Source organism: Erpetoichthys calabaricus, chromosome 3, assembly GCF_900747795.2.
Source record: "Erpetoichthys calabaricus chromosome 3, fErpCal1.3, whole genome shotgun sequence".
Taxonomy (NCBI): domain Eukaryota; kingdom Metazoa; phylum Chordata; class Cladistia; order Polypteriformes; family Polypteridae; genus Erpetoichthys; species Erpetoichthys calabaricus.
Window position 1 is genome coordinate 302,021,945 of NC_041396.2, and position 17,425 is coordinate 302,039,369.

General features: G+C 40.2%; 1 protein-coding gene across 2 annotated transcripts in view; it reads left to right on the forward strand.

The window, feature by feature from the left end:
• The window catches only part of ankrd52a (ankyrin repeat domain 52a), a 102,597-nt gene that overhangs the window by 29,438 nt on the left and 55,734 nt on the right, over positions 1-17,425 (forward strand). For both annotated transcript variants that reach the window (XM_051925031.1, XM_028798602.2), the window contains exons 6-12: positions 7,172-7,259; positions 7,453-7,595; positions 9,591-9,803; positions 9,924-10,002; positions 10,169-10,283; positions 10,445-10,527; positions 10,658-10,775. In XM_051925031.1, the coding sequence (XP_051780991.1) occupies positions 7,172-7,259; positions 7,453-7,595; positions 9,591-9,803; positions 9,924-10,002; positions 10,169-10,283; positions 10,445-10,527; positions 10,658-10,775 (839 nt within the window). The remainder of the gene's footprint in view (positions 1-7,171; positions 7,260-7,452; positions 7,596-9,590; positions 9,804-9,923; positions 10,003-10,168; positions 10,284-10,444; positions 10,528-10,657; positions 10,776-17,425) is intronic.

A 17,425-nucleotide genomic window follows, 5' to 3' on the forward strand; every position in this document is an offset into this window, starting at 1 on the left:
CTTTAAACAACATGTAAACTTATAAAACACACTTTGTTAACACATATGATATGTGGATGTCGGGCTAAGGATATGAGTAACCTCTCTCTATTATAAAACATCTTAAGTTCATGCAAGACAAGGCAGTGAGACAGGAAAACAGCTGCTGTACAGGCTTTTAAATTATTGACACGCAGAGCGACAAGCAGCACAAAGTCTACTTCTCCTTAGCGTGCATTCAGCTCTCCCCCGCTTCACAACCGAAGTGGCAGGAGCATACCGCTCCTCTGGGGAGGGGGGTTTGAGTGAACATGTGTTCAGCCCTCACACCCCCCCCCCCCCCAATCACCTCGCCCCAATCCCCCCCAAACCGCCACTCCTCCTCCTACTCCTACAGAACGAGCAGAGCGACCAGCAAGCATTTTGGCAGAAGCAGCACAAAGTCCGCTTCTGCTTAGTGTGCGTTCAGCTGCTCCCCTTCACAAAGCGAGTGTCAGACACATCGACGTCTGATCGCTGCGGGTAGTGTTGCTCTGTGTTGTTTAAGAGTCTAGAAAGTGTTTAAGAGCATAGGAAGTGTTTATAAGAGTGTGGGAAAGGTTTATAAAGCCTTAAAATATATATAAGTAATAAATATAGGTCGGTACTTCGCGGATTTTCACCTATCGCGGGAGGCTCTGGAACGTAACCCCCGCAATAGGTGAGGGATGACTGTATCACCTCTTACATGGATGGTGACTTAATTTTCACTTCAGCTGTAAAAGAGCAGTGTAATGCTATAGGCAGACCTCTATTGTAGATTTCTGCAGCATAAATAAGTTAACATGTGGGTATCTATAATAGAGGTCCAACTGTAACCTTGCACTGCTCTTTTAGAAGTGGAAGATCATGCAGAACAAGTTTAGACGTTTGTGAACATGCAATGGGCTTTTAGAAACACTTTTTATGAATCACCAGAGAGTAATCCTGAAGCCTCCTAGAAGTTGTTGAGTTCATTTGTGAAATTGCATTGCAAGCTGCTTCATAGGCACCATTCTATACATATGTAAGAAGAAATTGGAGTGCAATGGGTGTTTGTGTTACAATTGTTACTTTTACTAATTTAGATTAATGACATAGATTTGGGTGTTATGAGTAAGTTTGTAAATGACACAGGGACTGCATAGATGGAAAATACTGAAGAAACTGCCAGAACAATTCAGAAGGACTTGGACTTTCATTTGGAAGATGCAATTTAATGAGAACAGCCAAGTGCGACTGTTAAATGAATTGAATTTAATTTAACTGATTGTTTTACTTTAATTATAAATAGAGGTGGTAACTTACAGGAAGCACATCCTGAAAAGGATTTGGGGTGGTCTGAAGAGAGGAAGTGTAATCATAAGAATGTCTTCTAAGTCGTAGTAATTTAATTGATGAGATTCTGTCTGGAATACTGATTATAATTTTTTTTGCAACACATGAAAACAGATGTAATAGCGCTAGAAGCTGTGCAGACCAGATGAACTAGATGTGTTGGTATTAGGTGTTTCTTATGTGCTTTAATATTGTTTACAAGGGCAGGTACTTGAACTATATTTAAGAAACACTTCCACATGCAGAGACTGCTTTTATACCCTCTATTAGTTTTTTATTAGTTTTTGGTCAGTACACAGTATTATTTAATTTCTTTAAAATACTTGTGGTCATTTACAAATTGTAACTACACCAGCACAGATAACAGTGTACCTGACATAAGAGCTGTTAATGCACATCCATTACTATTTGTGTGTTTATCATGAAGTTCATGGCTTGAATTTCATCACAAGATTTCAATAATCATGCCTATTATTTAAAAAATCCTTTTCTCCTTGCTTTGCATTTAACAAAGGGGGAACAATCCCACTCATGTTCAGATACAGTAAATAAAAAGAAAGGTTTCATTACTGGAGTTTTAATATCATTTTGGTGAGAGTTCAGAAATAAAAATGTGTGACTTATGTGTGTTTCAAGTGGGCGATGATGTGATCAGTTAGCTGTAACTTGCAACTGTTTTTACTTGAGTCTTGCATTTGAATGACAGGATTAGAAATATCAGCCTAGTGAATCCCAGGCTAATAAAAGCATCATACATGACATCAGTAAGCAAGCAAAACAATTGCAGTTATCTTCTGAAAGGTGTATATGTGGCTACAGTTATCTCCTGTCCATCCATTTTCTAACCAGTTGTATCCAGAAACTGTGGTTCATTTTGAATGAAAGCTGGCACTCACTCGGGGTGAAACCTGAATAAGAGCTGACAATAGCAGTAAATGATTTATCTGGGGTACACATGACGTTTGCATTGAATGAAGTGGAGATAAAGTGTTGGTATGTTTTGACATGGAGCACGAAAATCACCTTCTGCTGTTCCTTGGGATTCCTTGCCCCTGTGTCTACAACATTCATTTTTAATTGTCATTTTAAGATGAAAAAAGATTAATTATTAGTAAAACGAGAAATGAAATTTAACAATTTAAAGCTATGGCAAAAGATTTCTTTGGCCTGTTAATCTCACACTACTGTTCTTTTCTAAATGCACATTAACAGAAGAAAGAGACTAGCTAGTTAAGCAATGAGGTCAATTAGCCATAAAATGATTCAGTAATTATGTAACTGAATGTAGCAAAAAATTTACAGCGTCAGGATTCCCCCAAGACTGGGATTTGGAACCACTAGACTAGTAAAATCAAAGACCATGACCCTTACCATAGTGTCTGCTGACTTTGTTGAGCCAAATGTACAATAGACATGTCAAACTCAAATTTTCAAGGGTTGAAATGGCTTCAGATTTTCAATCCAGTCAGTTTCTTTTTTTAGTATTCTATTACTGCTGCTAATGGCACATCCTTCCTTTGTCTTAATTTTAATTGACTTGATTTTTAAGACTTCCTACTGTTGTTTTGTTTTTTTTTCCTTCTTCTTAAGTAAGCACCCAACAGTAGTGAGATGCAGGTGTGACCAGCTTATTTACTCTTATTTACATCTAGGTGTCCACCATATGGTATCTGTTTGAAAACAAAAATGTGACAATCCCTTGCTATATTGCGCTTCGATTTTCGTGGATTTTATATTTAAGCATATTTAAATATATATCGCGGATTTTTCGCTGGTTCCTGGGTTTCAGTGGACAATGGGTCTTTTAATTTCTGGTACATGCTTCCTCATTTGGTTTACCCAGTTGATTTCATACAAGGGACGCTATTGGCAGATGGCTGAGAAGCTACCCAATCAGAGCATGTATTAAATAAAACTCCTCAAATATATTTTGAGCAGGGGGGCTGTTCGCACCCCTAGAGGATACAGACACTCCTCAAAAAATACTGAAAGACTACCTTCACATTGCTCCCTTCCTTGATGGGCTTACTTATGGCTGCTTTGCTGCGCGATATGCTTCCTGCACAGTGCTTTGCATACTTAAAAGCCCAAACAGCACCTATTGATTTTTGATTGTTTGCTTTTCTCTCTCTCTGACATTCTCTGCTCCTGATGTGCACTCCTTTGAAGAGGAAGATATGTTTGCATTCTTTTAATTGTGAGATGGAACTGTCATCTCTGTCTTGTCAAGGAGCACGTTTAAACTTTTGAAAAAAAGACAAATGTTTGTTTGCAGTGTTTTGAATAAAGTTCCTGTCTCTCTACAACTTCCTGTGTTTCTGTGCAAATCTGTGACCCAAGTGTGACAATATAGAAAAAAAACCATATAAACATATGGTTTTTACTTAGTGGATTTTCACCTATCGTGGGGGGCTCTGAAACATAACCCCCGCGATAGGTGAGGGATGACTGTACTCCTAAAAAAAAAAAAAATTGTATATTTTTTTTTTTATGTTACGTACACAATGTGGTTTGTACTGATGGGTGAGAAAAAAAATTCCCTAATGATTCCATGGTGAACAGAGTTAACATTTCTGATAGAATGGAAGTCCATGGTGACAAATGCTGGACAACAGCAAACAATATGAATAATGTTCATGAAGAAAATTGCACATTACTTGTGCTGCATAATGCACATAAAATTATCTTCTTTAACACCGGAATGTTGGTAGGCTTTCTTGTATGAACTGCTTATTTCAGGTCTCTTCACAGCATTTCTATAGGATTAAGATCAGGACTTTGATTCAGCCTTTCCAAAGAATTATGTTTAAGTTGTAACCATTGTTTGGTAGAATGACTTGTGTGTTTAGGGTTGTTGTCTTGCTGCATAACCCACTTTCTCTTCAGCCTCATTTCACAGATGGATACCCTAACATTTCCCTGTAGACTTTTCTGGTACAATTCAGAATTCTTATTTCCATCAATGATTGCAAGCCGTCCTGGCCCAGTGGCAGGAAAGCAAGTCCAAACCATGATACTGCCACCACCATACTGTACAGATGGGATAAGGTTCTTATACTGGAATGAAGTTTTTGCTTTTCACCCAGTATAGCTGATTTCATTCAAGACAAAAACTTCTACTTCTGTCTCAAATGTTCACATCATTCTTCCAATTGTCTTCTGGTTTGTCCTCATTTTCTTTAGTAAACTTTTGAGGGATAGCAAAATTGTTTTGGATAGTAGTGGCTTTCTCCTTGCATCCCTGCCATGCACACCTTTTTTGTTCAGTGTTCTCATGTTAGTGGACTTGTGAGTAATGACATTAGTGAATGGAAGAGATGCCTTTAGATTCTTAGACGTGTCCCTGTAGTTCTTTATTATTCTGCCCAATTTAGGGTCACAGTGAGCCAATGATTATTGTAGCAGCACTGGGTGTAGGGCAAGATGCCTGGTGTACTTAAGCAGCTAGCTAGGAGAAGTGATCTGTGTCTGGGAACCCATTTCTGCTGCTCAGGGGGCTGCTTTTTGTAGCCTGCTTCTGAAAATATTCTTTGCCTTCTGACCGCTCTCGAGCACCAGTGGAAAATGTCCATTTCAGGTCCCAATCTAGGTTAGCTACATTATTTATAAAACAACAAAATAGTCAAATTTGGCCAGTCAGCTTAATGAAGGTTCTTGGGTTTAGGATTTAATAACGTGCTGACCAGTGAAATGTGCAGTTGTTCATACCAGACAAGAAAGAGTAACGCCAAAATAATGCGCTATTTCTAACACATTACATTTTATAATAACTAGGTAATGTATTTAGACACTTGTAATTAATGAATAATGTAACTAAGTTACTTTTGAAAATAGTGTTTCCCAGCACAGGACATTATTTATCAAGCGCCAGTCAAACATTACCCAGTAGAAAAGGACGTGGAAATAGTGATAAAATATGACATTTGTTTCATTCAGCTATTTTTATACAGATAAATGTAAATGATTCTAATAATTATGCAAAATAATTGCAGTCAGCTCAAAAAATCCAGACTTGGCGATTATGTAATTGTAACAGGCCTCTGCATACATTCAGTTTGGAATATAAGTGTTCCTTAAAATATTTAACTTGCCCAGTTCCAATGGATGTAGTGAGGGGTATTTGCAACCTAAAGTTCTCATGGAGACATCTGGCGATTGTAGTCCTCCAAATCTTTAGTCATGCAGACTAGGGGTTTGGGGGCAGTGGCAGTGTCAAAGGCTTTTCTGATAAGAAACCAAAGGAGGCCAATATTTTGAAACTAATATTCTGGAAGGTAGAGAAGAGATTCTTGGTGGATTTGTTTTAGATGGAGATACCTGCGGGGTACTGTGTTTTTGTACTCAATTGTTAAAACTGTATCCCTCTCTTCTAATTTGGATTTATTTTTATTAAATAACCTTTCCTAATCAAAAACTTGTTTGCACTTTTGTCTGTTTTGGCTACAATGACCTACATTGTCACAATATTCAGAAAAAATTGGAATACAAATTACTAAATTTAGTGCTAATTATATTGTCACCACTAGATTGGTGGTCAACAAATAGTGACCCTAAGACATCTCAACAAATTTTGAAATCCATACATGCTGGAGCATTTATTTTCCATCTCAGTTTTAGTTATTTAGTTAATTATTTATTTTAATGTAATGACTGCTATTAGACAAAATAACTTCCTCTCAGGGATCACTTGAGCAATCTCTCAGGGAGATTTTTGTCCTTGTAAGTGAAAAGTTGGCTAACTGCCCTTCCTTTATGTCTGGCTTCTCATATATTTCCATTACAAAATAACCTCCCATTTTACTTACCAATTTAATTGCTTATTAGGTTTGCCTGGATAAAGACAATGTTGCCGCAGAATAAACCCCTAAAATCCTTTTCAGAAGTTGCTCTCTGTAGGTCAGCGACACCCATCTTTTATTTAGGATAAAATTTCCTTTTGCCTTCTTGAAGCACAGTGCAATTCACTATGTTAAACTGCATTTCCAAAGCTTTCACCCAATTCTGATGATTGTCTGTTTCTTACTGAATGTCATTTGCTCTCCTTCAGTTTTATTGTCATCTAAAATTTTCACAAAATATATACTTGAATAAGTACCATAATTTGTCTGTGGGACTCAGTCTGTACTGTTTTTCTGTGGTCAGTTTTAAGTCATCCTATCATTAGTATATCTTATTTGTTCAGGACACAAAAACAGAACAGTAATATAGTCTCTAAATGGATTTTGTACTAGTGTGTGGGAGTTGGGTTTGATTCCTGGCTTGGTCGTTGCCTGTGTTCATTTACATATTTTTGTGTAATTTCTTCAGTTGTTTCAGCTCAAAGATGTGTGTTTAAGGTTAACTGGACCTTAATTTGAGCTTTTGAGTGGGTACGTATATCACATAATCTGTTTTAATTTTTTTATGCAGCACCTATTTTGGGAGGAGAATGAAAATATAGTAGAAAGATGGCACTGATTAAATACTTTTAGCAACTAATAATTGAATCTTGCAAAGAACATCTTCCTACAACAAAATGGAACATGTACAAATTGAATTACAATAAGAACATACACACAAAAAAGGCTTGCAAACAAATTTTAAATTGTATCATATTCACAAAAGGTGGGTTCACAAACAGCATAAAAATGTTAAACTAAATCCAGTATTCTAACTTGTTCTAATAAGTAGGAGTTCATCATACATAAATTATTGAAAGGAGGTGAGGGTTGCAGGAGTGTATTTGCTTTGTGGTGAGGAGCATTATATTGTTACCTAAAGGACATGTCAGATGTATATCTTGAAAATCCAGATAAACTTAATGTGTCATACTCACGGCCACTTGTTACTTTTGCAGATGGTGAATTTGCTGCTCAACAAAGGGGCCAATTTGAATGTGTCTGACAAGAAGGAGCGTCGGCCAATCCACTGGGCAGCATTTCTAGGTAAGCCATCTCTAATTGCAGAGTAGTCATGGAGTAAGATATTTTAAGTTTGAGCCTTAATCTTGGCATCATGGTAAAGCTGAATGAATAGAAATGGACAAGTGGGTAAGTCTGGCACTGTGCTTTCTTGAAACATGACACATGCAATCAAGAGTATTAGAAGATCTTCTCAATAATATGTTCTTGTTGGCAGGGCACCTAGAAGCAGTCAAGCTGTTGGTGGCCCGCAGTTCTGATGCCATGTGTAAGGACAGGCGTGGCTACACCCCTTTGCATGCTGCAGCCTCCAATGGACAGATTGAGGTGGTTAAATACCTGCTGAGATTGGGAGTTGAGGTGAGACATCTTATTCTATTTAGTGGTTTCCTGCCTTCACTTAACCATAGCAGCAGAAAAACTTGGCGTGGTGCGACAACTCTGACAAATGCAGCCTTGCCTGATTGTATGGGGGATTGTTTTAGGCAGATAGGAATGTATCTGAAGATTAGAAGCACATCTTGCTTTACTGTTAAATTTTAAAAATCTGATAGTTGACAGGAGGCAGCAAGATCTTTCTTTAGCTGAAGTTGGCTTGGGATAATTTGTGTGCAAGATTTAAACGGTGATGGTACTGTAAAAAAATATTTTTACCCACAGTATCCTCTGTTTTTGTACATTTTTACACAATGAAAGTCCTCAGACATTTAGACAAAATACAATATTGTATAAAGATAACCGAAGTGAACGCACAATACAGTTTTTAAAGCATTACCAGCTTTATTCAAGGAACAGTTATCCAACAGCCTTCTCACCAATATGAATTAATCATTTCCCACATAATTTCAATAATTTAATTGTGATTATTGCTGCTACAAATGCTGTAACAAACACTTCCTGCAATGTCATACTAGTCTTTCACATCATTATTGAAGAAATTTTAGCCCACCCTTCTTAGCAGAACTGTTTTCATTCAGACACATTTGTTGATTTACAGGTGTGAACTGCTCGTTTCAGGTTCACAGTATATCTGTTGGGTTCAAGTAAGTACTTTGAATAGGCCACTCCAAAGCTTTCATTTTGTTTCTTCTGAGTCATTCAGTTGTTGAATTTCTTTTGTCAGGTCACTGGCAGATGACTGGGCATTTTCTATAAGAATATTCTATTACTGTGGAATTTATGGTATTTTCAATAATGGCAAGTCTTAAGGCAGCAAAGCATCCCAATGCTATCACACTAGGACACCCATGTTTATCATAAGTATGATGCTGTTATTGTGAAGTGCTAAACATAGTGGGGTCAGTGTCGTCCAAAGAATTCTACTTTTGTCATGTTTGTCCACAGAACATTATTCCAGAAGGCTTGGGTTTCATTCATATGTTTCTTTGCGAAGGCGAGGTGAGCACTAATAATAATAATAATAATAATAATTCATTACATTTATATAGCGCTTTTCTCAGTACTCAAAGCGCTATCCACACAGGGAGGAACTGGGAAGCGAACCCACAATCTTCCACAGTCTCCTTACTGCAAAGCAGCAGCACTACCACTGCGCCACCTGTGAGGACCTAATGTTACTCACTAATGTTACTCGTGTATAGCAAAGGTATCCACCTTGTTACTATTCCATGAATTCCATTTTTCCTCAGTCTCTTACTTATTGTAGAATCATGAACACAGACCTTAGCTGAGACTAGAAAGGCCTGCAGGTCTCTGGATGTTTTTCTGGAACTCATTGTACCCTTAGAGTCATTGAGTCCGACTGGCTTTTCCTGTTCCAAATGTTTTCCATTTGGACATAATCACTCTCACTGTGGTGTGCTGTGGTCCCAGAGTTTTAGAAATGGAGCCCTAACACTTTTGTGACTGGTAAGTTTCAAGAACATTTTCATCACTTTTTCAATTTTCTTTGATTGAGGCCTAACGTTCTTCACTATGTGATGAGGTGTTAGATTCAACAGGGCTGGCTGTGTTCAGTCAGCTAAGTTGAATTCTCCATGACGTCATTTGTAAGAGTGAGTAACTAAGTGGGCAATTACCTATTCACATGGGTATTGCAGTTGTTGGATAACTTTATGATTTAAGTATATTAAGTAGTAGTTTAGAAATATTATGTTTATTCTGGTTCTCTTTAATGTTAGATTTTGTCTGAAGATCTAGAACAATTTATTGTGCTAAATATACAAAAAGAGGATATCGCGAATGAGGCTACTACTGTATGAATGTCAGAATCTGCTGATTCTAGAGTACCGGTTTGAGAAGTATATTTATGTATTGCTTTCAAGTTTTAAATAATCATTTCTCTTTGCTTTTATTATCTCATCTTGCTGTGCACTTGACCCTTTAACTGAGAAGATTGATGAACCCAATGTGTTTGGGAATACAGCACTGCACATAGCCTGCTACACAGGACAGGAGGCAGTGGCCAATGAACTGGTCAATCATGGCGCTAACGTCAACCAGCCCAATGAGCGGGGCTGCACCCCACTACACTTTGCCGCTGTCTCTACAAATGGGGCCCTATGCCTAGAGCTGCTGGTCAACAATGGAGCCGACGTTAACATTCAGGTATAGTTGCCATTTCGTCTGCGATAGTTGCTAAAGATTGTATCAACTCCACCTATGCAGTTCAGCATCTTCTCTGTCTCTCAGTCTGTCTTAACAGTGTTTTTATTTATTTATTTATAGAATAAAGAAGGGAAAAGCCCTTTGCACATGGCTGCTATTCATGGGCGTTTCACTCGATCCCAAATCCTGATTCAAAATGGTGAGTTAACAGTATCATAGGAACAAAACTTAAGTCGGCATAAGTCCGTATACTAAGACTCTTTCCTAAATGCACATCCTTCAGTTCATAGATAACCTACTGTATATGATCTAGTACCACTTTGGCCAAAAATGTTATTTATTTATCTATTTTATTTTAAACCTAGGGGGGGAAATCGACTGCACGGATAAATATGGCAATACACCTCTTCATGTTGCTGCTAAATATGGCCACGAACTGCTGATCAGCACCCTGATGACTAATGGAGCTGACACAGCAAGGTAAGAGCCAATAAAACAGGCTCTTGTTTTAGGTCTCTTCATCATCTTTGCAAACTGTAAACTCTGGCTGTAATCTTTCTCATTGTTGTCCTCTCCAAATTGAGGTTGCATTCCCACCAGGGCATTTAGATTAATGTCACTGTATTCCTTTATTTATCCAGGCGTGGAATCCATGGGATGTTCCCTCTGCACTTGGCCGTGCTTTACGGGTTTTCAGACTGTTGTCGCAAGTTACTCTCCTCAGGTGAGCCTAAGACAGCCAGTTCTTTGCGATGGCTTGCAATTGAAACTTGAATCAAGGTATTCAAGATACTTTTTTGGTTTTTGTTCTTTTTACAAGCCTGCAATTGACACTTTTTCTATCTCACCTCCAGGTCAGTTGTATAGTATTGTCTCGTCTTTGAGTAACGAGCATGTGCTCTCAGCTGGATTTGATATAAACACCCCAGACAACCTCGGGAGGACCTGCTTGCATGCTGCTGCTTCAGGCGGGTAAGTCTTACCATAGTGTCCCACATGCTTTGTTGTAGAAATGAAGGTTTAAAATTTTTAAAACTAATTTTTGTCCTTCAAATTTCAGTTTTTTAATAAGCTTGTTTTTTTTTTTTTTTTAAGCATGTTTATGGCTTTTTGAAACACTCGACTTCATATTTCATTGCATGATTTCGGTACCATTTAGTTGTAGACTTTTGACTTATTTCTGCCTTAAAATTGCCTGGATTATTGTCCTGCTGAATGATCATTTTTAGGTTTAGTGTTACCTGTCAGGTTACCCTTCAACCTCCTGTATGCAGCTCTGATACAGCAAAACACACCTCTGCAATCCTGGTCAATGTAATAATGTTAGATTTCTGTTGTTCCTGGAACAACATATAAACAATTAAAAAAGGTTTCCTTAAGAATTTAAACGAGAAGTTCTTTTTTTGTATGGTCAGATTTTTTTCCATGTGTTTTTGTGAATGAGAAAGTAAGGTCTTATTTTTTTCGTGTATTAGCTTGTAAAGTGATAAAGCACCCACTGTTGTTATGTGTATCAGCCAATCTGCTTGAAACGACTAGTCCCTGTGGATCATTTTTTCTAATTGGGCACACTAATTTCTTACAGGAATTTAAATTTTTTTTTTGCGATATCCAAAATTGAAGGAGCTGTGCAAAGTTTTTGAAATTACAAAAGCCCCATTTGAAAGCATTGTCAAATTTGCAAAATCTGCCTTACATGGGAGAAACATTTTGAATGACTTCAATTGTGAATTAGTTTACATATGACAGCTTCTCCTGATCACAAAATTGAGAAATGTAGGCAGAGTTATGCACACTGTACTAAGCTTGTGCAAACCTCTGCCTCAGCAACTTAACTTCTTCTGCTCCTTGAAATCGTAATGAGTAAGTGACATGATGTTAGCATCAGTAAAACTAAAAAATGCAAGTAAACTTTGTCAGAAATAAATGAAAGGGAAAATGAGCTTGGTGTTACACATTATGCAGACAGTGAATAATCCTGTGCTCAAGAGTTCACTTACAATAAAAATAACCTTACGGCTGCATTGTCTGCAGATCATGATTCATTATTTCTCTTAACAATATGATATATCTGTAAAGCACCACAATGACCTGCTGTTTGTCATGGGACATTGCTGCCAGCAATTGTAGGTATTGATTTCATTATAGATTTAAAATCTCCACCTGGTAAATGTTTCTAAAATGTTATATTTAAGAAGTCTTAACTCAGATTAGCTGTAGACCCTTCATAACTAACAAATAACAACAGGACATCAGACGGTGCATTTGAGTTAGATATTGCTGTCCCTGAAAGCTGTTGAGCCACTGCAAGACTATTTCAGCTTTATTTTGAATTACAGGATATTTTTAAATGCTATTAAAAAACATTTTTATGTACCCTACTAACACAAGTAATTACATTCTATTAGATAGATACTTTATTAATTCACATACTCCAGCAGCAGCATACTGATAAAACTAATATTAATTAAACAGTGAATAAAAACACAGTGCAAGTTAAAAAGTGCAAGGTGGAGAGTGCGAGGCAGGTATAACAGTCATAATATTGTATAATGTTACCGTTTACCCCCTCCCGGTGGAATTGAAGAGTCGCATAGTGTGGGGGAGGAATGATCTCCTTAGTCTTCAGTGGAAAGGACATTGACAGCAGTCTGTCGCTGAAGCTGCTCCTCTGTCTGGAGATGATACTGTTCAGTGGATGCATGATTGACAGGAGCCTGCTCAGCGCCTGTCGCTCTGCCACAGATGTCAAACTGTCCAGCTCTGTGCCTACAATAGAGCCTGCTTTCCTCACTAGTTTGTCCAGGCGTGAGGCATCCCTCTTCTTTATGCTGCCTCCCCAGCACACCACAGCGTATAAGAGGGCGGTCACCACAACCGTTTTATAGAACATCTGCAGCATCTTATTGCAGATGGTGAAGGACGCCAGCCTTCTAAGCAAGTATAGTCGGCTCTGTCCTCTCTTGCACAGAGCATCAGTATTGGCAGTCCAGTCCAGTTTATTATCCAGCTGCACTCTCAGGTATTTCTAGGTCTGTACCCTCTGCATACAGTCACCTCTGATAATCATGGGGTCCATGATGGGCCTGGGCCTCCTAAAATCCACCACCAGCTCTTTGGTTTTGCTGGTGTTCAGTTGTAGGTGGTTTGAGTCACACCATTTAACAAAGTCCTTGATTAGGTTCCTATACTACTCCTCCTGCCCACTTCTGATGTAGCCCACAATAACAGTGTCGTCAGCGAACTTTTGCACATGGCAGGGCTCCAAGTTGTATTGGAAGACCAATGTATATAGGCTGAACAGGACCGGACAAAGTAGAGTCACCTGCGGCGCTCCCGTGCTGCTGACCACAATGTCAGACCTGGAGTTCCCGAGATGCACATACTGAGGTCTGTCTGTAAGAGAGTTCACGATCCATGCCACCAGGTATGAATCTACTCCCATCTCTGTCAGCTTGTCTCTAAGGAGCAGAGATTGGATGATGTTGAAGGCGCTAGAGAAGTCCAGAAACATAATTTTTACTGCACCTCTGCCTCTGTCCAAGTGGGAGAGGGATCGGTGTAGCATGTAGATGATGGCATCCTCCGCTCCCACCTTCTCCTGGTATGCGAACTACAGAGGGTGGAGGGCGTGGCGGACCTGTGGCCTCAGGTGGTCTTCATCACATGTGACGTCAGGGCGACATGCCTGAAGTCATTCAGCTCACTAGGACGTGATACCTTTGGGACTGGGGTGATGCAAGATGTTTTCCAAAGCCTCTGGACTCTCCCCTCTTCCAGGCTCAGGTTGAAGATGTGCTGTAGAAGACACCCCAGCTCCAATGCACAGGCCTTCAACAGTCGTGGCGATACTCCATCTGGACCCACTGCTTTGCATGAAGTCTCCTAAGCTCTCTGCTCTCTTTTGGTGTAGTCAGTAGTGCAGTCAGCAACCTCCTCAATGTTCTCACTATGAGCATTTTTATTTGAATTTGAGCTACTGTTGCAAAAATATCTTGTCTTCTCAAGTTTCTTTTACCGTTTAGGATCACAGTTGCAGAGGCCAAGCAGGTCAATCTGACCTCTGTATCCCCAGCTACAGATTCCAATGCATCTTGGATGTTTCCCAGGCCTAAACAAAATGTCATGACTCCTTCAAATCACTAGAAAATTTAAAAATGCTCCAACATCGAAACATTTAACCAAGTCTTCAAACATACCTGAATGTTACACAAAGTTACACGAATGTTTCATGAAGTCTACATGTTCTTACTTGTTTTATTTCTACCATTGAGATTTTGTGTTCCAGGAACAATAAAAAGTCAATCAGAATTACTATACCATAATATACCTGCTTAAATGTAATAGATGTTTGCAATGTTCACAAAACCCCAGATCTTGGTTTTCACCAAATTAAATGGTTTGAATTATTATGCTCCAATTCTGACTCCTCTGTCCTTTCGACAATTTAAACTGAGTATCAGTGCTGGTGGAGTCAAGGGTTTTGATGGATCTTTTAGTAGCATCATATAAGCAATGAATTTGGAACAAAGGCTTACCGTAATCTCCTATAAAATGAAACCGGTAAATTTGCGAATGGGAATGACAATTTTCAGCTGTTTGAAATAAAATGCTACAAGTGTACAGTGCATCCGGAAAGTATTCATAGCGCATCACTTTTTCCACATTTTGTTATGTTACAGCCTTATTCCAAAATGGATTAAATTCATTTTTTCCTCAGAATTCTACACACAACACCCCATAATGACAATGTGAAAAAAGTTTACTTGAGGTTTTTGCAAATTTATTAAAAAATTAAAAAACTGAGAAATCCCATGTACATAAGTATTCACAGCCTTTGCTCAATACTTTGTCGATGCACCTTTGGCAGCAATTACAGCCTCAAGTCTTGTTGAACAAGTAAGCCCGCGATTCGCTAGCGAATCGGAAATCCAAGAATGGCAATCAGTTTCTGTTCTGTCCGATATTTGGATGGATGACATATCATGGAGGGTGGGGAAGTGTCATTTAATTCAATAAGCATATCTGTACTAAAGCGGTTTCGTTTTGTGGAGACGTGATTCTGTTGCCTTTGCTGACACTGACTGCTGGCAGAGTGGAGCACAGCAAGTGTAATTTACAGGTTGTGGTGTTCGTGTGCCAGCCACTGAGTCGGGGAAGCCACTGGGTTTGAGTCTGTGACGGTTATGTGATCTGTATTACTGGCACAGTGGATTAGAGCAAGTGTAGTGAACAGGTTGTGTTGTTTGGGCGCCACCTACTGACTTCTGGGAAGCCGCTGCGTTTGAGTCTGGGGCGTGCGCAACGGCGCAATATGCGCTTCGGTGGGAAGTTGCTGCGTGATGAAATATCATGGAGGGTATATGCGGTGGTGTGGGCGGTCGCGTCCGTGCGGCTGTACAACCTGGCGTGCACGCTTCACCTCAGGTGTAGTTCACAGGTCGTAGGCATGGTAAAGTTTCCATTTAATTCAATAACCCTATTTGAACTAAAGCGGTTTCTTTGTTTGGGCGCCTTCGTTCATTGTTTGTATCTATGACTGTACAGGTTGTGTTGTTTGGGCGCTCACAGGTTGTGTTGTCTGGGCACCACTTACTGACTCTGGGAAGCCGCTGCGTTTGACTCTGGGGCGGGCGTCACAGCGCAGCACGTTGTGTTATTTGGGCGCCACCTACGGTCTCTGAGAAGCCGCTGCGTTTGACTCTGGGGCGGGCGCCGCCGCGTTTTGGGAAGCCGCTACGTTTGACTCTGGACTCTGGGGCGAGCGCCAAGGCCGCAGTGCGCATGTGTGCGTTTGACTGTGGACTCTGGGGCGGGCGCCAAGGCTGCAGTGCGCATGCGCCTCGGTGCGTCCGCCGTGCATATATTAACTGTGGTTTAGTAAGATAGATATGATGCCACAAGCTTGGCACACCTATCCTTGGCCAGTTTCGCCCATTCCTCTTTGCAGCACCTCTCAAGCTCCATCAGGTTGGATAGGAAGCGTCGGTGCACAGCCATTTTAAGATCTCTCCAGAGATGTTCAATCGGATTCAAGTCTGGGCTCTGGCTGGGCCACTCAAGGACATTCACAGAGTTGTCCTGAAGCCACTCCTTTGATATCTTGGCTGTGTGCTTAGGGTCGTTGTCCTGCTGAAAGATGAACCGTCGCCCCAGTCTGAGCTCAAGAGCGCTCTGGAGCAGGTTTTCATCCAGGATGTCTCTTTACATTGCTGCAGTCATCTTTCCCTTTATCCTGACTAGTCTCCCAGTTCCTGCCGCTGATGAACATCCCCACAGCATGATGCTGCCACCACCACGCTTCACTGTAGGGATGGTGCCAGGTTTCTTCCAAACGTGACGCCTGGCATTCACACCAAAGAGTTCAATCTTTGTCTCATCAGACCAGAGAATTTTCTTTCTCATGGTCTGAGAGTCCTTCAGGTGCCTTTTGGCAAACTCCAGGCGGGCTGCCATGTGCCTTTTACTAAGGAGTAGCTTCCGTCTGGCCACTCTACCATACAGGCCTGATTGGTGGATTGCTGCAGAGATGGTTGTCCTTCTGGAAGGTTCTCCTCTCTCCACAGAGGACCTCTGGAGCTCTGACAGAGTGACCATCTTGGTCATCTCCCTGACTAAGGCCCTTCTCCCCCGATCGCTCAGTTTAGATGGCCAGCCAGCTCTAGGAAGAGTCCTGGTGGTTTCGAACTTCTTCCACTTACGGATGATGGAGGCCATTGTGCTCATTGGGACCTTCAAAGCAGCAGAAATTTTTCTGTAACCTTCCCCAGATTTGTGCCTTGAGACAATCCTGTCTCGGAGGTCTACAGACAATTCCTTTGACTTTATGCTTGGTTTGTGCTCTGACATGAACTGTGAACTGTGGGACCTTATATAGACAGGTGTGTGCCTTTCCAAATCATGTCCAATCAACTGAATTTACCACAGATGGACTCCAATTAAGCTGCAGAAACATCTCAAGGATGATCAGGGGAAACAGGATGCACCTGAGCTCAATTTCGAGGTTCACGGCAAAGGCTGTGAATACTTATGTACATGTGCTTTCTCAGTTTGTTTATTTTTAATAAATTTGCAAAAACCTCAAACTTTTTTCACGTTGTCACTATGGGGTGTTGTGTGTAGAATTCTGAAGAAAAAAATGAATTTAATCCATTTTGGAATAAGGCTGTGACATAACAAAATGTGGAAAAAGTGATGCGCTGTGAATACTTTCCGGATGCACTGCATCTCAAAGCACTGAATATTCTTAAAAATAAGAAAATGGGTAGGCGTTTAAGTTATACATTTTAAGCTAATTGTAGAATGCATTTGAAGTTAAGTTTCCTCTGTGTAATGCTGATCCATATTACTAACCGAGAATGCTAAACCGGATGGACGCAGGGACATCCGGCCATGGGCCGTAGCCGCAAAAAGACGTACTGCGCAGGCGCCCCAAGAAATGAGGGGCCGCGAGAGGTGGACAAGACCACAGAAAAAAGGAGTGAGCACAGAAAAAAGGAGTCAAAGAAATGAGGCGCCGCGAGCACAGAAAAAAGGAAAAGGCACAGAAAAAAGTAGTCAAACGCAGGCGCCGGAAGAAACCCATTGCACACGAAACTAGCACACACAAAAAAAAGAAGACG